This window comes from Balaenoptera musculus, chromosome 14 (genome assembly GCF_009873245.2).
Source record: "Balaenoptera musculus isolate JJ_BM4_2016_0621 chromosome 14, mBalMus1.pri.v3, whole genome shotgun sequence".
NCBI classification, from domain to species: domain Eukaryota; kingdom Metazoa; phylum Chordata; class Mammalia; order Artiodactyla; family Balaenopteridae; genus Balaenoptera; species Balaenoptera musculus.
In genome coordinates, this window is record NC_045798.1 from 70,379,470 (window position 1) to 70,404,256 (window position 24,787).

The following is a 24,787-nucleotide window of genomic DNA, read 5'->3' on the forward strand; positions in this document are numbered from 1 at the left end:
ATTCTTATCTTTGAAACCTCATAGATATCTGGCCAGTTAAAAAGTGCTACATGAGACATTTTCAACAAAAAAGTGTAAGTATTTTGTCTTTGTTGCTTCATTTGTAAGAAATTAACTATGGACTAATTACAAATTGAAGAGATATTTTTAAACTTTTAGGTTATTTAAGCACCATTCTTCATAAATAATTTTCTATACCAGTTTTATTTGGGATTCCTTGGGTATGTGTGTTGGGAGCTGATTGATAACTTTTTATTTGAGGTTAAAAATGATTTCTTAACTCTTTTCAATTGTCTTTTAGATCCCTCCAAAGATATATCTACAGATAAGAAAAAAGTCCTTTGCTCTTGAGTATAATTTTCAGAAGTTAGAAAAGCCCTACCTGCCAAAGTGTCTTGTTACTAAACTGTAAGCAAAATCAGAAGTAATCTTCTGGGTAACTATGCCAAATAGATCTCACAAAAAACAAAGAGAAGGGGCTCTTGGTGAATATATTCACAGAGATTTGTTTATCAGATTAACCGTCTGTATCAGTCTGGGGCTTGGAGACATGTAAGCCAAGTTGTACTATTTTTTTCCAGAAGTATAAATCAAGTTAGATTAACATTTTCTAGAAGCAGAGAAAGAGAATAGATTGGAAAAGTTTTAAAGGTGGGGAGGAACCCAAGAAGGTCAAGACTTGATGAGCAGAGGGTCATGAGTGCCTAAAGGTTGTTGCCAGTAAGAGCGGAAAGATGTTCCTGTCTGTTTGGAAAAGAAGCAACAGCAACATTCACTTATTTCAGAATTCTATCTTGGGCTGTTCCTGAAGTCAGAAGGAAGAGTTCTGTGAAATGATGTGGTAGGAGAGAGAAGGAAGAATTGTATAATTGCAGTTTCATTCTACCAGGAAGCCGCCTGGTGGCATAGTATTGAGGGTGTCATCACAGAGGTTGGATTGGTTTTCTTGCATCCTCATGTAATTTCTTAACACCCACTTCTTCCTCTAAGGTGGATCCCACATAAAGAATAATTATTATTTAGTCTAATCCACACTAGCAGTGATGTCTCATAGTGGATATTAATCAACTTAATTATCTCTCAAGGTTGCAGGTATAAAGAGCAATGCACAGGCTGAAAAGTATTTCTGGAGTTAAGCTTGTGCTTCAAGAATGGACAGAAAATGTGGGAAATACGTAGTGAATACTGAACACTCTGGAAACCAGCCGATGAGTATTGGTGGCACCACCGTGGTATGTTCTGATAGTTCAGAGTCTTGTTTTCAATAATAATACAACTCTGAATTTTTTTTATTACAACATGGTTCTTCCCAAAAAGCAATTCTTAATCAGAATTCTACATGAAAGACAATTTTTAACTATTCTATTACTACTTGTTAATTAGAAAACTTGTATTTTTTTCTGTATATCAATATATGCATTATTAAGAAATTTATTTTAATACTCACTAATCTAAGATATTAGCAATTTGGGGGTAATAATTTAATAAACTGTTCAAATAATTCTCTACAGTTATCATAACTAGAGTATAAGATGACAAATCTGTGGTTGATTGCATTAACAATTTATGTTGTTAAAATGTGATATATAGATTTTTGTGGTAATTGCCTGGATTTTAGTGTAATGTGTAGATTTGTCAGAACTCAAAGATTTCGTACATTTTTGAAAGTCAGAACATAATCTTGTAAGTGAATTCTATGCCTAGGAAGCAATTTATCTAGCAAATCCTTTAGATTAGCCTCTACTTAACTACATATGAGTTTCTTTTTTAATAAAGAATTGTATTCAAGGGAATATTAGAGTTCAATTATATACAATATTATTTGACTATTGCTTATGTTTTTAGAAGAAATAATTTAGTACTGTGTGTTTTGGGATTGCCTTTTATGTAACTTTGCCTCTGACTAGAGCCCTTGATACTGGAAACATGTGGAAATGTGTTGAATGAAATCAGTATAAGTTTGAATGGACAGTTACATTCTGTGAGGAAAAATATTTTTGTCCCCCTGCACTAACAAGGAAGGTACAAGGCAGAGAAATTGTTCTCTTGATTCTAGACCAGCACTCCTTTCCCCTAAAGATGTTCTTCATGGTTCTTCTAGCCTTGCAACTATGTCATTAGGTCTTCACAGTGTCAAGATACTCAGATAAAAAGGTCCCTTTACTAAGGAATTATTCATCTTGAAGATTTCCCTAGATAATAATGAGAGTTTTCAAATAAAGGGCATGTATCTTCATCACTGACTACCTCACTTTACATCTGGATATTTGGACATAATGGTAGAGAAATTTTTTTTTAATTGATGGCCATTTTCACCAGTGGATTATAGTAGCAGTTGAGGTCTACATAAAATAGAGAAATTTAGGAGTTTGTTTTTCCCTTAGGAAACATGAAATGGTAATCTCTTAAGTTATAAGCGTAGAATTTAAAATTTTATTCTATGAACATAGCTAATGCATATTGGGTGTATGTAATGGAGATTATTGGCTTCTACCAAGAGCTAATTAACTATAATTCATAGCCCCCCAACTTCTCAGAATTTTAACTTTAGAGACTACTCTGCTCTCAGTGCAATCACTCACCGTCTTTATTCTCTTAAATATTTTAAATTCCGGTAAATTGCTCTTGCCAGTGAATTTTTATTTAATTACAAAAGTTCAGAAAAATATTCAAGTTCATCAGCCATAAACAAACTGGATAGCTGAAGAATAACGATAGTAATAATACAAAGAAACACAAAGCTTTTATAAAATATAAATATGTGTAATTTTCTCAAAGCTACCTATTTAAAAACAGATGGAAATTCTTAAAGTGCTTGTGTGTATCATATCTTCTTTTATTTGGTATCACTGCATAACCATTCTCTTTACTTCTTTGGCATGATATTACACCTTTAGGAAAACAGAACTTGACTAATTTTTTTTGCCTGAGTGTATTCCTTCTTGACTATATTTAATCATAATTGTACTCCCTTTTATTCTTAGTTATAGTTGCTCAGTGGCCAACATCTGCACACATATGTAGCTTGATTGTTTTTATAGAAATTCGAGATTGAGCCAGCAATGTCAATAGCATTTTTAATAACCATTTAGGATTGGTTATTTAATCAATGTAATTGAGAGAGTACATTTAAATAATGCTCTTGCTGTCCTATGAGTAAAACTTGGATAATTCTGTAATGTTTTTGAGCTATAACAAATTTATACATAACAATTTATACTCCCGTAAGAATATAACACACATTGCTCTCTATCTTTTTCTTAAAACTGTATCTGGAGTGATTTCTCTCTCTCTCTCTTTTTTTTTTTTTAGTTGAAGAAATAATCTTCTATTGTTAGAAAATAACATTTATTCAAATAAAGAGAGCTAATATATTTTAACATAGTAAGTTTATAAAATGTTATAGATGGTGCTGTTGAGGAAATGTCTTAGACTGACTTCAAGAAAAACCTAACCACCAAAACCTTTCTTATTTGAACCCATCCTTTTCATTCATTTACTTGAAAAAATTCAACATGTATTTAAAAGACTTCAAGAATAATGTAATTGGGCTTCCCTGGTGGCGCAGTGGTTGGGAATCTGCCTGCTAATGCGGGGAACACGGGTTTGAGCCCTGTTCTGGGAGGATCCCACATGCCGCGGAGCAACTAGGCCCGTGAGCCACAACTACTGAGCCTGCGCGTCTGGAGCCTGTGCTCCGCAGCAAGAGAGGCCGCGATAGTGAGAGGCCTGCACACCGCGATGAAGAGTGGCCCCCGCTTGCCACAACTGGAGAAAGCCCTCGCACAGAAACGAAGACCCAACACAGCCAAAAATAAATAAATAAATTAATAAATAAATAAATCTTCCTTTAAAAAAAAAAAAGAATAATGTAATAGGCACACCACCATCCCCACCCCACCGCGGTTTCCCCCCCCCCCGGTGCCCATACGTTTGTTCTCTACATCTGTGTCTCAACTTCTGCCCTGCAAACTGGTTCATCTGTACCATTTTTCTAGGTTCCACATACATGTGTTAATATACGATATTTGTTTTTCTCTTTCTGACTTACTTCACTCTGTATGACAGTCTCTAGATCCATCCACTTCTCAACAAATGACTCAATTTCGTTCCTTTTTATGGCTGAGTAATATTCCATTGTATATATGTACCACTTCTTTTTTATCCATTCGTCTGTCGATGGGCATTTAGGTTGCTTCCATGACCTGGCTATTGTAAATAGTGCTGCAATGAACATAGGGGTGCATGTGTCTTTTTGAATTACGGTTTTCTCTGGGTATATGCCCGGTAGTGGGATTGCTGGATCATATGGTAATTCTAGTTTTAGTTTTTTAAGGAACCTCCATATTGTTCTCCATAGTGGCTGTATCGATTTACATTTCCACCAACAGTGCAAGAGGTTTCCTTTTTCTCCACACCCTCGCCGACATTTGTTGTTTGTAGATTTTCTGATGATGCCCATTCTAACTGGTGTGAGGTGATACCTCATTGTAGTTTTGATTTGCATTTCTCTAATAATTAGTGATGTTGAGCATCTTTTCATGTGCTTCTTGGCCATCTGTATGTCTTCTTTGGAGAAATGACTATTTAGGTCTTCTGCCCATTTTTGGATTGGGTTGTTTGTTTTTTTCACTATTGAGCTGCATGAGCTGTTTATATATTTTGGAGATTAATCCTTTGTCTGTGGATTCGTTTGCAAATATTTTCTCCCATTCTGAGGGTTGTCTTTTCGTCTCGTTTATGGTTTCCTTTGCTGTGCAAAAGCTTTGAAATTTCATTAGGTCCCATTTGTTTAGTTTTGTTTTTATTTCCATTACTCTAGGAGGTGGGTCAAAAAAGATTTTGCTGTGATTTCTGTCAAAGAGTGTTCTTCCTATGTTTTCCTCCAAGAGTTTTATAGTGTCCGGTCTTACAGTTAGGTCTCTAATCCGTTTTGAGTTTATTTTTGTGTATGGTGTTAGGGAGTATTCTAATTTCATTCTTTTACAGGTAGCTGTCCAGTTTTCCCAGCACCACTTATTGAAGAGACTGTCTTTTCTCCATTGTATATCTTTGCCTCCTTTCTCATAGATTAGTTGACCATAGGTGCGTGCGTTTATCTCTCCGCTTTCTATCTTCTTCCATTGATCTATGTTTCTGTTTCTGTGCCAGTACCATATTGTCTTGATTACTGTAGCTTTGTCGTATAGTCTGAAGTCAGGGAGTCTGATTGCTGCAGCTCTGTTTTTTTCCCTCAAGACTGCTTTTGCTATTCGGGGTCTTTTGTATCTCCATACAAATTTTAAGATTTTTTGTTCTAGTTCCGTATAAACTGCCATTGGTAATTTGATAGGGATTGCTTTGAATCTGTAGATTGCTTTGGGTAGTATAGTCATTTTCACAATGTTGATTCTTCCAATCCAAGAACATGGTATATCTCTCCATCTGTTGGTATCATCTTTAATTTCTTTCATCAGTGTCTTATAGTTTTCTGCATACAGACCTTTTGTCTCCCTAGGTAGGCTTATTCCTAGGTATTTTATTCTTTTTGTTGCAATGGTAAATGGGAGTGTTTCCTTAATTTCTCTTTCAGAGTTTTCATCATTAGTGTATAGGAATGCAAGAGATTTCTGTGCATTAATTTTGTATCCTGCAACTTTACCAAATTCATTGATTAGCTCTAGTAGTTTTCTGGTGGCCTCTTTAGGATTCCCTATGTATAATATCATGTCATCTGCAAGCAGTGACAGTTTTACTTTTTCTTTTCCAATTTCTATTCCTTTTGTTTCTTTTTCTCTGATCGCCATGGCTAGGACTTCCAAAACTATGTTGAATAATAGTGGTGAGAGTGGACATCCTTGTCTTGTTCCTGATCTTAGAGGAAATGCTTTCAGTTTTTCACCATTGAGAATTATGTTTGCTGTGGGTTTGTCATATATGGCCTTTATTATGTTGAGGGAGGTTCCCTCTATGCCCACTTTCTGGAGAGTTTTTAGCATAAATGGGTATTGAATTTTGTCAAAAGCTTTTTCTGCATGTATTGAGATGATCATATGGTTTTTCTTCTTCAATGTGTTAATATGGTGTTATCACATTGATTGATTTGTGTATGTTGAAAGATCCTTGCATCCCTAGGATAAATCTCACTTGATCATTGTGTATGATCCTGTTAATGTATTGTTGGATTCTGTTTGCTAGTACTTTGTTGGGGACTTTTGCATCTATATTCATCAGTGATATTGGTCTGTAATTTTCTTTTTTTGTAGTATCTTTGTCTGGTTTTGGTATCAGGGTGATGGTGGCCTCATACAATGAGTTTGGGAGTATTCCCCCCTCTGCAATTTTTTGGAAGAGTTTGAGAAGGATTGTTGTTAGCTCTTCTCTAAATGTTTGATAGAATTCACCTGTGAAGCCATCTGGTCCTGGACTTTGGTTTGTTGGAAGATTTTAATCACAGTTTCAATTTCATTACTTGTGATTGGTCTGTTCATATTTTCTATTTCTTCCTGGTTCAGTCTTGGTAGGTTATACCTGTGTAAGAATTTGTCCTTTTCTTCCAGGTTGTCCATTTTATTGGCATAGTGTTGCTTGTAGTAGTCTCTTAGGGTGCTTTGTATTTCTGCGGTGTCTGTTGTAACTTCTCCTTTTTCATTTCTAATTTTATTGATTTGAGTCCTCTCTCTCTTTTTCTTGATGAGTCTGGCTAATGGTTTATAAATTTTGTTTATCTTGTCAAAGAACCAGCTTTTAGTTTTATTGATCTTTGCTATTGTTTTCTTTGTTTCGATTTCATTTATTTCTGCTCTGATCTTTATGATTTCTTTCCTTCTGCTAACTTTGGGTTTTGTTTGTCCTTCTTTCTCTAGTTCCTTTAGGTGTAAGGTTAGATTGTTTATTTGAGATTTTTCTTGTTTCTTGAGGTAGGGTTGTATAGCTATAAACTTTCCTCTTAGAACTGCTTTTGCTGCATCCCATAGGTTTTGGATCGTCGTGCTTTCATTGTCATTTGTCTCTAGGTATTTTTTGATTTCCTCTTTGATTTCTTCAGTGATCTCTTAGTTATTTAGTAACATATTGTTTAGCCTCCATATGTTTGTGTTTTTACGTGTTTTTCCCTGTAATTCATTTCTAATCTCTTAGCGTTGTGGTCAGGAAAGATGCTGGATATGATTTCAACTTTCTTAAATTTCCCGAGGCTTGATTTGTGACACAAGATGTGATCTATCCTGGAGAATGTTCCGTGCACACTTGAGAAGAAAGTGTAATCTGCTGTTTTTGGATGGAATATCCTATAAATATCAATTAAATCTATCTGGTCTATTGTGTCATTTAAAGCTTGGGTTTCCTTATTATTTTTCATTTTGGATGATCTGTCCATTGGTGTAAGTGAGGTGTTAAATCCCCCACCATTGTTGTGTTACTGTTGTTTTACTTTTTTATAGCTGTTAGCAGTTGCCTTATGTATTGAGGTGCTCCTATGTTGGGTGTATATATATTTATAATTGTTATATCTTCTTCTTGGATTGATCGCTTGACAATTATGTAGTGTCCTTGCTTGTCTCTTGTAACATTCTTTATTTTAAAGTCTATTTTATCTGATATGAGTATTGCTACTCCAGCTTTCTTTTGATTTCCATTTGCATGGAATATCTTTTTTCCATCCCCTCACTTTCGGTCTGTATGTGTCCCTAGGTCTGAATTGGGTCTCTTGTAGACAGCATATATATGGGTCTTGTTTTTGTATCCATTCAGCAAGCCTGTGTTTTTTGGTTGGAGCATTTAATCCATTCACGTTTAAGGTAATTATTGATATGTATGTTCCTATGACCATTTTCTTAATTGTTTTGGGTTTGTTTTTGTAGGTCCTTTTCTTCTCTTGTGTTTCCCACTTAGAGAAGTTCCTTTCGCATTTGTTGTAGAGCTGGTTTGGTGGTGCTGAATTCTCTTAGCTTTTGCTTGTCTGCAAAACTTTTGATTTCTCCATCGAATCTGAATGAGATCCTTACTGGGTAGAGTAATCTTGGTTGTAGGTTATTCCCTTTCATCATTTTAATTACATCTTGCCACTCCCTTCTGGCTTGTAGAGTTTCTGCTGAGAAATCAGCTCTTAACCTTCTGGGAGTTCCCTTGTATGTTATTTGTCGTTTTTCCCTTGCTGCTTTCAGTAATTTTTCTTTGTCTTTAATTTTTGCCAATTTGATTACTATGTGTCTCAGTGTGTTTCTCCTTGGGTTTATCCTGTATGGGACTCTCTGCACTTCCTGGACTTGGGTGGCTATTTCCTTCCCCATGTTAGGGAAGTTTTCGACTATAATCTCTTCAAATATTTTCTGTGGTCCTTTCTCTCTCTCTTCTCCTTCTGCGACCCCTATAATGTGGATGTTGTTGCATTTAATGTTGTCCCAGAGGTCTCTTAGGCTGTCTTCATTTCTTTTCATTCTTTTTTCTTTATTATGTTCCACAGCAGTGAATTCCACCATTCTGTCTTCCAGGTCACTTATCCGTTCTTCTGCCTCAGTTATTCTGCTATTGATTCCTTCTAGTGTATTTTTCATTTCAGTTATTGTATTGTTCAACTCTGTTTGTTTGTTGTTTAATTCTTCTAGATCTTTGTTAAACATTTCTTGCATCTTCTCAATCTTTGCCTCCATTCATTTTCCAAGGTCCTGGATCATCTTCACTATCATTATTCTGAATTCTTTTTCTGGAAGATTGCCTATCTCCACATCATTTATTTGTTTTTCTGGGGTTTTATCTTGTTCCTTCATCTGGTACATAACCCTGTGCCTTTTCATCTTGTCTATCTTTCTATGAATGTGGTTTTTGTTCCACAGGCTGCAGGATTGTAGTTCTTCTTGCTTCTGCTGTCTGCCCTCTGGGGGATGAGGTTATCTAAGAGGCTTGTGCAAGTTTCCTGATGGGAGGGACTGGTGGTGGGTAGAGCTGACTGTTGCTCTGGTCGGCAGAGCTCCGTAAAACTTTAATCCACTTGACTGCTGATTCGTGGGGCTGGGTCCCCTCCCTGTTGGTGGTTTGGCCTGAGGAGGCCCAACACGGGAGCCTACCCGGGCTCTTTGGTGCGGCTAATGGCGTAGTCTGGGAGGGCTCATGGCAAGGAATACTTCCCATAACTTCTGCTGCCAGTGTTCTTGTCCTCACGGTGAGACAGAGCCACCCCCTGCCTCTGCAGGACATCCTCCAACACTAGCAGGTAGGTCTGGTTCAGTCTCTATGGGATCACTGCTCCTTCCCCTGGGTCCTGATGCCCACACTACTTTGTATGTGCCCTCCAAGAGTGGAGTCTCTTTTTCCCCCAGTCCTGTCGAAGTCCTGCAATCAAATCCCACTAACCTTCAATGTCTGATTCTCTAGGAATTCCTCCTCTCGTTGCCAGAACCCCAGGTTTGGAAGCCTGACGTGGGGCTCAAAGACTTCAATCCAGTGGGTGGACTTCTGTGGTATAAGTGTTCTCCAGTTTGTGAGTCACCCACCCAGGAATATGGGATTTGATTTTTTTGTGATTTCACCCCTCCTACCATCTCACTGTTGCTTGTCCTTTGTCTTTCGATGTGGGGTATCTTTTTTGGTGAGTTCCAGTGTCTTCCTGTCGATGCTTGTTCAGCAGTTAGTTGTGATTCTGGTGTTCTCACAAGAGGGAGTGAGAGCATGTCCCTCTTCTCCGCCATCTTGGACCCTCTTTTGGATTTTCTATAAACCCAATCATGTCATTTTTTATTTTCATATTTTATAACTTTATTTTTGTTTTCCTAACAATGCACTGGCTACGACCTCCAATGTAATGTTGAATGGAAGTGGTGAAAGTGAACATTTTGTGTTGTTCCCAAATTCAGGAGGGAAGCATGAAATATTTCACCATTAATTGTGATGTTAGCTTAGGTTTTACAGAGCTATCCTTTATCAGATTATGGGAAATCTCTTCTATTACTAGTTTGCTCAGAAATTTTATCACAAATTGTTGTTGAATTTTGCCAGAACTCTTTCTGCATTTTTTTGATATATTCACATATATATTTCTCCTTTATTTCTGTTAATGTGGTGAATTATATTAGCTGTTTTGAATGTTAAACTAACTTTCATTCTAAGTTAGTTTAGGTAGTTGGGTAGACCTCACTTGGTTATGAGTTTTTACCATTTTGATATACTTTTGGATTTAATTTACTATTATTTTGTTCATAATGTTTATATGTATATTCTTCAGAGATTGACCTTCAGAGATTTCAAGGTCAGCTCTTTAACTTCCTATGCCAGGCAACCTCAAAGTATGGCAAATGTCCTTAGGGGGAAACCAGTCTTATGTTTGTGTTAAGTCCCTTTCTGATAGCAGGATTTTATCTCCTAATCACTGTGATACTGCTGAAGACTTTACTCTGCCTTTCCATCCTGACTGCCAGCCTCCTGAGCTATTCCAGAACATTACAAAGGCCTTGTGTTTGGGGATCCCCTATTTTCCAGTCTGTTATGCTGGACTCACATGAACAGCAAAAGTTTTGCTGACTCTTTTGTTAGTCAGAACCTCAACTCATACTCAGAATCAGCGAATGCCCCCAGAAAATAAAATGGTCTATGATTATTAGATCACTTTGGAAAAGCTCTTTCTTCTTTTAAATTTTAAGTAATCTAATTTTCACTTCTTTGAAAGCCCTTCAATTTTATTTATTTATTAATTGATTGATTGCAGTGGGAGAAGTGTCCTATTGCAATTTACTATACCTAGAATCTCACTTCACCTCTTTAGATTTGATTTTCTCATTATGAATAAGACCCCAAAGTGTTGTTCTTTATAAGCCTTGAAGTCTCTAGAATTTTCATTTTGGGACTTTTAAATTCTATTTTATTAAAAAAATTTTTTTTCTGGAAAGAAATTTATTATTCCATACTAGCTGAAGCACACAAATTTATGGCCATGTAGAATTACACAGAAGTATGTAATTTTTTTTATTGAATAAAAGATTCTTTAAATTCTATAGTGCTTTACAATTTTTAGAAGTTTCATACACATGATTTTATATAGTCTCATAATAACCCCTTTCCCCCCCATCCTCCTCCCCCTTTCCTCTCCCCACTGGTAACCAATAGTTTGTTCTCTATATTTGTGAGTCTGCTTCTTTTCTGTTTTATTGACTAGTTTGTTGTATTTTCTATTTTACAGTATTTGTCTTTCTCTGTCTGACTTATTTCATTTAGCATAATGCACTCCAACTCCATCCATGTTACTGCAAATGGCAAGAATTCATTCTTTTTTATGGCTGAGTAGGATTCCACTGTAGATATATATCACATCTTCTTTCTCCATTCATCTGTTGATGAACATTTAGGTTGCTTCCATACCTTGGCAATTGTAAATAATGCTGCTGTGAACATTGGGGTGCACGTATCTCTTTGAATTAGTGTTTTTGTTTTTTTCAGTTATATTCCCAGGAGTGGAATTGCTAGGTCATATGATAATTCTATTTTTAGTTTTTTGAGAATCCTCCGTACTGTTTTCCACAGTGGCTGCACCAATTTACATTCCCACCAGCAGAGTAGGAGTGTTCCCTTTTCTCCACATCCTGTTATGGGACTTTTTAATATAGCTCTCTACATCAGCTTACCACATAATGATATTTAACAAATCCTTTAAATATGATGAAGGTAAAAGATAATGCCTGAATTTGAATGTCAATAATTATATAAATAATTAAATGTAACTTATGATGACCTAATTAGATTTTCTTGTTTTGAGAAGAAATATAATAAATGTATTTATTTATTCCTCAGTCAGGTTTCAAATGATCTTATTTGATCAAATAAGCCATAATATGACACAATCTAATTTATATTTGTCCGAATTGTATTACTTTAGACACAAAATACAATAGCATCTTATTTTTCTCCCATTCTTTCCTGTACACAGCCATTCCTGAACCTTAGAAACGATGAAGCTCAGAGTTCAGCCTGTAAGTTTGCAACATCAATTGATGTAACTGGTGATGCTGGTCCCAATTTAACTGACATCTGCACCAACAGAGGGACCCTTGGACTTTCAGAATTTCCAAACAGAGAATCCCAACATTGTCAGGTAATGTCTGGGGTGACACTGTTTCTCTGGGTTATGATGTAATCCACATGGAAGTGTTTTTGATCTAATATTAGAGAAAAAACATTTAATCAATTAACATTGTTCTTTTGAAAATCTACAGCATCCTTTGAACATGTCAAATCACTGAGAGGGAATGCAGAAGAGGTAGATTTATGGGGCTCTTAATTTAAGGAGCTAATGATCTTGATGGAAAGAAAAAACACCTATAAAGTTTAGGGAAAATATATAAGCATCAAAAAAAAAGCAAAGTTTTGGGTTCCTTTTTTTTGGAGGACCGAGTAGCTGATGACAGCAAATGCATTGACAGTAAATGACATTGTAACCCTTGCTCAGTGGAAGGTGAAGTCATGTGTTAAAGCCCTGGGGCCCTAGTCTGTGGGTGATCTGGCTCACTCTCCTTCCCTTCCTGCTTCTAAGCATAACTGTGGGCCTTCTGTTAGCCTCCTGTTTCTGACCTCGTGTGTTTTCAACCTTGTGTTAGAAAATATTTAGCCCTGCCTTGGTTTGGTGCCCAGAAGCAGATTTCCGGTGTTCTTTACCCTGTTTCTCATTATTCTGTTTTCTTCACCTTGAGATCTGATCTCTGAGTCTTTCCTCCATTCCACCCCCTACTCCAGGTGAAAACTTGATTTTGACTGATTGCTAATGATGCCTGGCAGTTTGGTTCAATTCTTCTGGCTCTGGACTACACCCCTCTTCTGATTAATCCTGCTATAGAGACAGTTTGGAAAGACTTTGATTAAAGAAGAGAGGATAAACTCTTAATGACAAGAAACATTGTGGAAGAAGGCTTTTGATAGAATTATTTAGAGAATATATCTCTGATGATCTCAAACAAACCAGACCAATCAGAGAGCTGAAAGTTATTTTAGATGCCTTTACTTAGCCACAGATGGAAAACATCGTGGTCTAGGAAGTTTAGATTGTTTGTAAGAATTCACACAGCTAGATAGTAGCAGTAATAGCACTTGAGCACAGGTCTCAGGTTAGGTTAAGATGAGTTTTTATTCATCTTACTCCTCTTTTTAAAAATTCAAACAAAAAATGAGGGTAATTTTCCTCTGAGGTGTGAGTATCGTCCTTCCTCTCCTCCCCCTTTGATTTCCTTTCTAAGGCCTAGATGACATGGGGCAGGAGGTGCCATTAGTCATTGGGCTCTCTTAGTTGGTGCCACAAATTCCCTTAGCCTTGGTACCCAATGCCCTTGAACTGCTTCTGATTGCCTAGTGGGTGTCACTCTCAACACCCAAATTGTGGTTTATTGTCTGAGACAGTGTCCACTATTTTGGAACATTGAAGAGTTACCCTACATGCTCCAAAGACATATGTGCTCTTTGTTTCCTTTAGTGATTGTTTTCAGTCATAAGAAAATGGATAAGAATGAGCTAATTAGTGAAATCAAATGTTTCTTGAGTACTTAGAAAGTGCTAGGACAACGTTATTCATACTGTTTTCTTATTTACTGTTTAGCCTTATTAAATAGGTGATATTATCCATGCAAGGGAATTGAGGCTTTGCAAGACATGGCAAATTTCCACATACCACCATCTATCTAGTAAAAGGTGGATTTAAAATTTAAACCTAAATCTGTTAGATTCCAATGGCTATGCCCTTAATTACTATAAAGCCCTGCCTTCTGCAAAAATCTAATTTGAAGGATGTTTCTTATTCTAATTTTCTCAATAACATTTGGAGGTAGATATTATTATCCCCACTTTTGATACAAGGCAAGTTGAGAATTAGGCAAGTTAAGAAACTTGCTCAGAATATTAATGGTATGGAATTCAAATTCAAGACTCTCTTGTCTCAAGGCTTACATGTTTTATACTATGCAATGTTTCCTCTACAATAACAGATAAAAGAGAGAGATATTACAAAGTAATATTACTGACATTAATCCCTATTCTAATCTTATAGATTTTTATGGATGAAAAAATAAGATCAAAGAGGTTAACTTCTTACACAGTGAAAATAGCTGGTGGCAGCACAAGCTGGATTTCAACAAATGTATTAACTCTGATTTTCATGCTGCCATTACTAACCTGTATGAATACCTAGCTAGAATATTTGATAAGCCATTAATTAACGCATTTAAAATGGAAGGCTACAAAGCAGACACAAATCTGACAGTTGATAGGCCAACGAAGGGAGAAGATTTTATCAGGTGATATTTTGGGTCCCTCAAATCACTGTATGCCACAGTCAGACACACATGTGTTGATACTTCTTTTGATGGTGGGAGGAATAAATGGTTTCTAAGATGACATTTAATATTTCTTTTAGTTTCAAATACGTATGAAAAGAAAGCAGACACATCAGTGGATGTTCCTTTATTCCTATTACAAAGACCAAGCCTTTCCCAAATGAAACATTAAACTTGAGCCAATATTTATTACTACAGGCTATTAAGGTATTTTTTATGTTTATACATTCTTCCACTGAAGTAATCTATATATAAAAAGATTATAAATGACATATTTTTTTTGCAACGTTTGGTTTCAACTTCAGTAATTATATTTAAATCCTTTCCAGGTGACACGAAATTTGTTTAGTGACTGGTCTGTGTGGAAAATATTCCTGGCTTGTCTCTTAGCTTCTGTGATAACAATGGCAATTGGAGTACTCATAGTGTCTCTGCTGTATAATGGGAAAAATAATAATGCCCCCATTGTTATACAACTTACTCAAAACCAGGGGGCAATCTCATTGACAACTGAAACAACCTCAACTCCTAGTTCCGAAACTACAGTTGCGACTAGCACAATAGATTCTACCACAACATCCACTTCCAGTACCATGACTACCATCACTGAGCACACTTCAACAGAACTTACAAGTATACCAACCACTGATTCCACAGAAACCACAATTGCAACAGCTGCCACTTCAACTGAAAACACGATCACAAATATAGCCAGCACTACCACTGAGGGTACGACCAAAACAGCCACCACTGCTTCCACCACTTCTACTGAGACCACGACTACCACAGTGGCCACCACCACACCTCAATCGACTACCACAACAACGGCCGGCACTACCACTGAGGCTGCAACCACAACAGACACAACTGATTCTCCCCCTTCTACTGAGACCACGACTACCACAGTGGCCACCACCACACCTCAACCAACTACCACAACAACGGCCAGCACTACCACTGAAGCTGCAACCACAACAGACACAACTGATTCCCCCACTTCTACTGAGACTACAACTACCACAGTGGCCACCACCACACCTCAACCAACTACCACAACAACGGCCAGCACTACCACTGAAGCTGCAACCACAACAGACACAACTGATTCTCCCACTTCTACTGAGACCACGACTACCACAGTGGCCACCACCACACCTCAACCAACTACCACAACAACGGCCAGCACTACCACTGAAGCTGCAACCACAACAGACACAACTGATTCTCCCACTTCTACTGAGACCACGACTACCACAGTGGCCACCACCACACCTCAACCAACTACCACGACAATGGCCGGCACTACCACTGAAGCTGCAACCACAACAGACACAACTGATTCTCCCACTTCTACTGAGACCACGACTACCACAGTGGCCACCACCACACCTCAACCAACTACCACGACAACGGGCTTCACTACCACTGAGGCTGCAACCACAACAGACACCACTGATTCTCCCACTTCTACTGAGACTACGACTACCACAGTGGACACCACCACACCTCAACCAACTACCACAACAACAGCTGGCACTACCACTGAGGCTGAAACCACAACAGACACAACTGATTCTCCCACTTCTACTTAGACCACAACTACCACAGTGGCCACCACCACACCTCAACCAACTACCACGACAACGGGCTTCACTACCACTGAGGCTGCAACCACAACAGACACCACTGATTCTCCCACTTCTACTGAGACTACGACTACCACAGTGGACACCACCACACCTCAACCAACTACCACAACAACAGCTGGCACTACCACTGAGGCTGAAACCACAACAGACACAACTGATTCTCCCACTTCTACTTAGACCACAACTACCACAGTGGCCACCACCACACCTCAACCAACTACCACGACAACGGCCAGTACTACCACTGAGGCTGCAACCACAACAGACACCACTGATTCTCCCCCTTCTACTGAGACTATGACTACTGCAGTGGCCACCACCACACCTCAACCAACTACAACGACAATGGCCGGCACTACCACTGAAGCTACAACCACAACAGACACAACTGATTCCACCACTTCTACTGAGAGTATGACTGCCACAGTTGCCACCACTTCAGCTGAACCAGCTAGCACAACAATGGCCAGCACTACAAATGAGGCTACAATCCCATCAGCCACCTGTATCCCTTCTGCAACCTTTGGCATACCTACCACCACGGCAATAGCCACCTCTTTTTCTGAACCCACCAGCACAACTCTTAGCATCATCTTTTAAACTTACCCTGTCACCATAACTCTAAGCATTTTCCCTTACTGAAGGCATTACCACAATTGCAGTTACCATTTTATTTTCACTCAGAGCCCATGAGTACCTGGTTCATATTGACTGAATCTCTGACCACCATTCCTTTTTCTGAATCCAATATTATTATATTATAATACCAGTTCACCCCTTTCTGTTTCACAATGGTAAACTCTCCTCCTCAGCTGAAGCTCTAACTGCACAAATCATTCAACACTGTGAACTCAAGTCTGATTCATTTTCATTTCAAATCAACCTATGGTATCAGTTTACCAGAATCGCCAGACACTACTCTCTGCTATTCCATGAATTTACACTACCGCAATTGCTACTTCCATCTCAGGTAGTGACTCTAGTCTGTTTTCTGATATAATGTAAGCATCATCTTCAACCCCCTTTGCTACCTCCCCAGGTAAAAATAAAGTCAACACAGATGCTACCAACTCAGATGACTTTCTAATCACAACACCATAATGACCTCAGTGAAATTATAATCTCCTTAACCTGGTAATAGAAACACTAATAACTGTTAATAGAAAATGTAACCACAGCTACGTCATTTACTATCACAATACAGTTAGCAATTCCACTGCCCCTTCAAATGAATTCATAGCCAGACCCATATTACATCAACAATATACTCTAGCTACAACTTCTACTGAAATTTTGCAATAGGGACCACGACATCAATTAATCCTACAGTCATACTATCATTTCTACACCTCATCATTTCTACAACACAGCCGTTTGTACTGTATGTACTTGTATAATATACTAACCTCACTAAACCCTTCCATACCCTATCAGCTGAATCTATAAGCACTGTAACTTCTACTGGTGTTTTATTCAAAGCTATCCATTACTTATTCATCCGAACCAATGCTGCCTCTCTATTTACTGTAAATCCAGTAAGTCACAACATCATACCCACTTGACATAAATGGCAAATTCAGAATGACCCCTTCCATTGGAACTCTAGTTAGGATGCTTGCAAATTAAATCCTTATGTCCATTGTCATCACTCTTACTATAACTACTATTAGTACCATAGGTGATTCCAATGTCAGTAACTGCCAGCATAAAACTACAGGGACCAAAATAACCACTTCTAAAACAAGATTACTTAATGACCAATTCAACTAACACTAAAATGATAATGAATTCATCCTCAAAACAACATTTAGATTTAACAATACCATATATTAGACCTGACCATTTAATGTGGATAGTCTCTACTTTGTGAGGTTTTTGATAACACAATTTTCATACAAAGTAAATCCAATCCATTTATTTATGCTGGAAAGCTGTTATGATTAAATAAAAAGTTACCAAATGTGAATACAGTCTTTTACTATTATAAAGTTGTAGTCTCTAATACACTAATTCCATATGTAATAAGGAAAACACATTCTATATCATAAGGGTGTTTTAAATAGATTTACGTATTACCACATCTTCTTTTTAGATTGTGCCAACATTTTTTTCATTTCATTTTCTCTTTAAATCATTTTGATATATAAGTAAAATTTTAAATGTGTTATCACTATTTTCAATTAATAAGTTTGTTTTCTACTACTTTTTGCAGTAATCTTATAAAGGCATTCAATTAAATACTTTCGATAAATATTTACTTATGCCTGCTATCTGCTGAAATACCAGAGAAAATTCAGAAAAAGAAAATGCAATGCTGAGAGTAATAAACTTACAAATTTGGATTCTATTACTTAGAATCCTTGGTAATTCACAGGTTTAAATCAATGTTGATGGTACACGCACTCTACTGCAGTCCTACTGAATCAGAATCCTCAAGGGTGATCCAGAAATTTATATTCTTCAAAAAGTGTGCAAACAGGACTGATAACCGCTACTTGAAGCAGTGAATTCAGAAGGGCATTGTGACCTGTATCTTTGATGTTAGTGAGATTGATATAAATCAGTAAATATTCTTTAAAGCACTAACAAAAGTCAGTTCCATTTGTTGGTGTTAATTTTACCTATAAACAAAGGATGCTGAATAGCGTATAGACACATGAGCACATGGTAGGGACTGGGTATGGAAATGCTTTCCTTACCCGAAAGGAAAAATGCGTTTTCAAGTAATTTAGAACAAATATTTTAGTGGCCACTATGCTAATTAGAAATAATTTTTAACTATCCTTTCAAGTCAGTCTTACAGAGTTACTTTCCCCCTGTATTACCAACCTATTTACTGTAACTATATGCAATTAATGTAATAAAACTTTATTAGAACACTTTAATTCTATTTCTTTCATTATTTTTTTAATTAGTGATACTGTATATTATTTATTAAATGTTTCACTGACTGAACTTTTCTTTTTTTGTTAAAGAAGACATAACTTTTACCACTTTCCAGCTCTACATCTCTTCATTTCATCAGGATGAGACATGTTCTGCAGTAGGTCCACTGTGTAAATAAATACAAGTTTGCTCTGTAAAGGATGGAAGATTTTCCCAGTTTAACACATTGTGGGTGCTCAATGGATTTTTGTTTAATAAATGTTCATCACAGCAACAGTATATTAGGTAAGCTTCCTGAAGGGAGGAACCTGGCCCCTATGTTTAACCAGTGTGTGTACCTGGCAACTAACAGGTAATAAATATTTTGCTCAATAAATGAAAATAGCAAAAATTATAAGAATTTATTATTAAATGAAGATTTTAGAATTGGAATTATACTGTTAAATCATCTTTTAATATACTTTTAATGTTAAGCTATTCTAATTAGTGTCATTTTTCTAAAATGTTTTTTAGTTGAAATACACGTATGTGCAGAAAATGCACGTATCATAAGGTACAGCTCAATGAGTTTTCACCGAGTGAACACACCCATACCCAAATCAAGAAACAGAACCTTACCAGCTCTTCAGAAGCCTGCCATGTGCCCACACCCAAACACCACCTCCTTTTTCCTTCCCCCAAAGTAAACACTGTTCTGATTTCTAACACCGCGGACCACTCTGTCTGATTGCGAACGTAGCAGGAATGGGATTGGTATAGTATGTACTCTTTTGTGTCTGACTTCTTTGGCTCAGCTTTTTCCTTGTGAGATTCATACATGTTTTATAATGATTTGTCTCTGAGGATGAGTGATAGAATATATATGGGTGTTCCATGTAAAATTCTTTATATCTCTTTGTATATTTGAAATATTTCCTAATTTTCCAAAAGCAGCGTGGCTAGGACACAGCAAGTGTTGTCTGCATGAATGCACAATGAAGTCAGCTGGGGCTAACTTACTTTAGATCTTACATGTTTTGCTAAGTTTTAGTGATTTTCTTTTCCCCAGAGGAATGCCCTTGAGGAGTGTTCAGCCGGAAAGTGACATATCTTATTTAATTTTAGGTGGAACAATGTAAATGCCTTGCAGAAAAGGGATTGGAGGACTGAAAAAGTAGAAATAGAAAAATTAGATTTTTGCAGTGGGTTGGGTAAAAGGAGATACAGAAATACATCCTTTCTGAACCTGTCTAGTCCTCACAGCTAAGTCCACCAAACCTTCCAACCTGTAGCCCCTGTTTTACCCCTGTTTCTGCCCAAGTTCCAGAACTGACCATATCAGAGAAAAAAATATATTTAAGTGCTGGGCAGGCATGCTTCATATGCTCATCTGCTGACACTTTCAACCCAGATTAGGTGAACAAGTATCAAATCTCAAGCTCTGAACACTCTGGCAACAGGATCCTGTTCTTTTAAGGCCCCATTCCTGAAGACTGGGTCTTTCCCAGGAACTTTAGCTCCAGGGGCTAAGGCCCTAGTGACTCCTGGCAGATCTTGACAGACTGCAAAACTGCAGAGCTCTTAAAGATTTCTAATTTCTGTACTCGGGACACCTGTTGGAAAGTTAAACTTCTCCAGCGTGGACACCTGAGTGCTAATCATCTATCTGCCTAAATCCCAGTCAGGGATTGTAGAGTTTGTATGGTTAGAAGGCTGGCAACCTTGACTGCATTTGCTAAGCCCTTTCTATTTTTTAGAAATAGATTCTTGCATTTCCTGTCCCCATGGACAGTCTATTTCCAGCCCTCAACACCATCCCTGTCTTGTTAACATGCAGGCCTCCCTGATGCATCTTGAGGTAAGTTACCAGCATGTTTATTATTCTTTTCGATATTTTGCTTGATCTCTTTGACTGATTCACTTCTAAATATTTTTTTTTTAATTTTTTTTTTTTTAATGCTATTCTTCTCTGCTTACATTCTTTTTATTTATGTATGTATGTATGTATGTATGGCTTTGTTGGGTCTTCGTTTCTGTGCGAGGGCCCTCTCCAGTTGTGGCAAGCGGGGGCCACTCTTCATTGCGGCGCGCGGGCCTCTCACTATCGCGGCCTCTCTTGTTGCGGAGCACAGGCTCCAGACGCGCAGGCTCAGTAGTTGTGGCTCACGGGCCGAGTTGCTCCGCGGCATGTGGGATCTTCCCAGACCAGGGCTCGAACCCGTGTCCCCTGCATTGGCAGGCAGACTCTCAACCACTGCGCCACCAGGGAAGCCCCTCTAAATATTTTTTACTCCACTCCCTCTACCTCCCTGCTATTAATCTTTTCTTCTAATAGCTTTATTGAGATATAATTCAGATTATAAGATTTACCCATTTAAATGTATAATTTCTCTCTCCCCATTATTCTTAATGAAAATGTACAATAATTATAGAATGACCTTAATTAAATGATTGTTGGATGAGTGTCTGGGGAAACCTCAGGTTCACACACTAAACTTAGCTTGGGACTCATTAAGTGTTTCTTTAAGATTTGATGGCTCATCAAGGACGTGGGGATAATAACACTTAATTCTTGAGAGGTTATGAAGATTAAGTTATGGTCAGAGGAGTGCACCCACTTATAAAGCCACATCTCTCCTTAGTATATGTCAGTAATTGTCCTGGGAAGGACTTAACATCCCGGTGTTAAGGCCCATTTAGGGGGCTGCAGTGACATTTTGCAACAACAGATGGTTCTGTGGTGCTATTTTCTTCCTCCCTCCCCCTCCTTCCCTCCCCCCTCCCTCCTTTCTTTCTCCTTCCTTCCCTCCCTCCCTCCCTCCTTCCTTCCTTCCTTTTCTTCTCTCTCTCTCCCTCCATCCCTCCCTTGCTCCCCCCTTCCCTCCCTCCCTTCCTTCCTTCCCCCCATTAAAAATACTAACAGGACTTAGGTAAAACTCAAGTGAGTAACTTTTGTCTTTTAAGAAGCAGATTTTTTAAAAAATCTTGAATAATGAGGGACACAGTTGTAGTGCCAAAATAATTAAGACCTACTATTTAAGAGAAGAATTTTATTTATTTTGTATATCTTTCTAGAAAACAGAACCTGGGTAAACAGGTTGAAGTTACTGAGATGAAGTCTTCTACTTAACATAGGGAAGAATGATCTAGCAGGAGAGTCAACCCAGAAAGGAATACTGAACCCTAGAAAACAGACAAGCTCCCGGTCACGGCACGTGGCACAGAGAGGCTGGCATAAGGGTTCACGTCATTCACTGGCGTTTGACCTGAATGTCTAGAATCCTTTTAACTCAAACATAATTACATCCATTTATAAAAGCAGAGCATTTCCTGCAAGAAAACACAACTACTATTTATTGCCTATTTTATTTATTACTGTATAAATCCCCATTGCCCAGAAAAATACCTGATATGTTTTCATCAATTCACTTGATGAATGAATAAAAAAACCCTTAATATTCTATCAATAAAAACACATTTGACATTTTAAAGTAGACTTAGAATGGAATCTAGTGTAATGTGAAATTAGAAAAAAATCACTGATATGGATCAAACAGTTGCTTGCTCCCAATTTGAGTAGTACTAATTATTGTTGATCCAAGATGTTACCTAAATAATACTTCATTATTTTAAATTTGATGAAATAACATTTTGTCATAGAATTCTGTCCTAGATTTTGGGAATTGAGTTCGTAAAAAAAAAAAAAAAAAACCCATTCTTTTATGGTAATCACATAAGAAGATGTATGAAATTTTCCTTTTTTTAACTTCTATATTTACAGATTTTGTGCAAAGCACTAATTGAATACATGAATACATAACAGTTCTGAAAGGGCTTTTGAAAATTTCTTTGCATGTTTGTGTATGTTATAATGATTTTTTCATGCATTTAAATTAGTTGAATAATACTAATTAACACTAACCACTATATTTTTAAACCTCTTGTTTGGCTTGTTAGTTACTATGTCAAACAATAAAAATGACGAACTAAAATAATCGCTTTGGCTAAAAATTACTCCAAATCAGGGAACAGGAGCTGTCCTACTGGTCTCAGCCAATTAGTGGACCAAACGTGATTTAACTGTCATCAGATTATGGTGTAATTTAAACCCAGGAGTTTTTTTGTGTGTGGATACAAATATGAAACAATTTGACAGAGCATTAATAGGTGAATTTGAAAGAGACCACCAAATTCTTTTGGCTAAAGAATGGCCAAATACAAAGCACCTTTACTATTTCACTAACTAAGTTTTCCAATTCTTTTGGCTACAAATTCACCAGAGATTGAAGAGTCCTTATAGGGAATCCTGATTTAACTGTGAAATATACCCAGGTATAGAATGTCTGACTGTGAAGATAGTTGGAAACACTATAAGGGTCACCAATTTCATAACCTAGGATGCAAAAAGCACCCCCAGGGTTGGGCAAAGTGGCAATCCCGGATTTACCCATATCCATATTAATCCAGGTGTGTTCTACTCTGTGCTGTTGAGTAATGAGGTAATACCTGTATTAAACTGTTCTTTGACAAAGTAGAGATCATATGAATTTCACAGTAACATACTTTCTTCAGTACTTTGCAGTTTGGTTTTGCAACTCTTTAATTAATCAGGCATTTTGAAAGTGGAACATTCCAGTTACTGCACAAGTATCAAGTTATTTATTCCTCTGTAGGCTACCAAAAAAAGGTATAGATGCAAATGAATGCCTGTGAAATTTTATCTACTCTGTGGTTATGGTGCTCCAGGGTCAAATTAAGATAGTGTCTTCCTACCATCATAAGATAGTATATTACTAAGAATGCAGTCCAGCTGTTATAGAATTTTAGGGGCTGCAGTAGCTCTTCATTATTAAAATTTTAGAGTTTAGGCTTCTTCCAGTTGTCTGTTCCACTGTTCATAGGATATTGCTCTAATCTCTGGGTTACAGGATGGCTCACCCACTGATCTGCTTTTGAATGAAAAGGAAGGGAAAGGGGAAAGGAAGGGCATATTCCTTGCTCTTAAGTATACAACCAGAAGTTGCACGCATACCTTCTTTTCTCATGCCATGGGCCAGGATTTAGTCATACGGCCACACCTTGCTACATGGGCAGTTGGGCAGGCTAGCCTTTATTGTTGGCAGGCATGTACCCAGCTAAATATTCTGGGGTTTGCTTACTATGAAAGTGAAAGAGAGGATAATTATTAGGGAAAGCTAGCAGTGTGTCAGACATGTAGCCAGCCTGGAAAAAAAGCCATTTGTAGTCAAGTGCGATTGATGCTGATGTTATTATCAGTGTTCAATACTATTGAAACATTTCATTCACATGGATTCTTATAGCCTACAGGCCCAAGTCATTTCTTGGCGGGCATTGTGTTATACTGCTTTTCGAAACAAATGACTCTCTCACTCTCTCCCCTCTTCCATAAATTTTTCATTGCCTATTTATTTTAGAAGCTGAGGCAATGACATTCTGTTTTAGTTGATTCCAATTAGAACTCTTAAGCTAAAAATGGTGAATACATTTATAAGAAGACTTTTGAAAGGGTTCAACTACACGCACACACAAAATATTTCTTCCTAAATAGTTCAGGGAATTCCATCACTTTTCTTTACAACATTTTCTAACTTAGTGCTTCTCAGACTTTGGTGTGCATTAGAGTCATCTAAGCAGAGTACAAAACCCCCTTTAGATTTAGTCAGTCTAGTGAGGCCCAGGAGTAAGCATTCCCAAGAAGTCTCCCCAGTCCTTTCCAACTCTGGAACTTGAATATTTGCTTTTTTTTTTTTTTTTAAAGGAAAGCTAATGGACTCTAATGGATTGTCTGCCTTTCTTCATCCTGAGCTGGGATATATGGGTGGCTACTAGTCTGAAAGACAGCAGGAGGTTCTGACCACGATGATTAAACTGGTTTTGTCACTTCTCCTCTTGGGGCCTCAATGTTTTCAATTGCAAATTGGCAGGGTTGGAATAGATGGTCTACATTTTATTGGTAGATTGAGATGTATT

General features: G+C 37.5%; 1 protein-coding gene across 1 annotated transcript; it reads left to right on the forward strand.

The window, feature by feature from the left end:
- The first annotated feature begins 1,151 nt into the window (after nucleotides 1-1,151).
- On the forward strand, nucleotides 1,152-17,985 carry LOC118906738 (dynactin associated protein). The gene is made up of 3 exons (XM_036874303.1): nucleotides 1,152-1,232; nucleotides 11,894-12,058; nucleotides 14,612-17,985. The coding sequence occupies exons 1-3, from the start codon at nucleotides 1,152-1,154 to the stop codon at nucleotides 15,872-15,874; spliced, it is 1,509 nt and encodes a 502-aa protein (XP_036730198.1). The 3' UTR covers nucleotides 15,875-17,985.
- The last annotated feature ends 6,802 nt before the right edge of the window (nucleotides 17,986-24,787 follow it).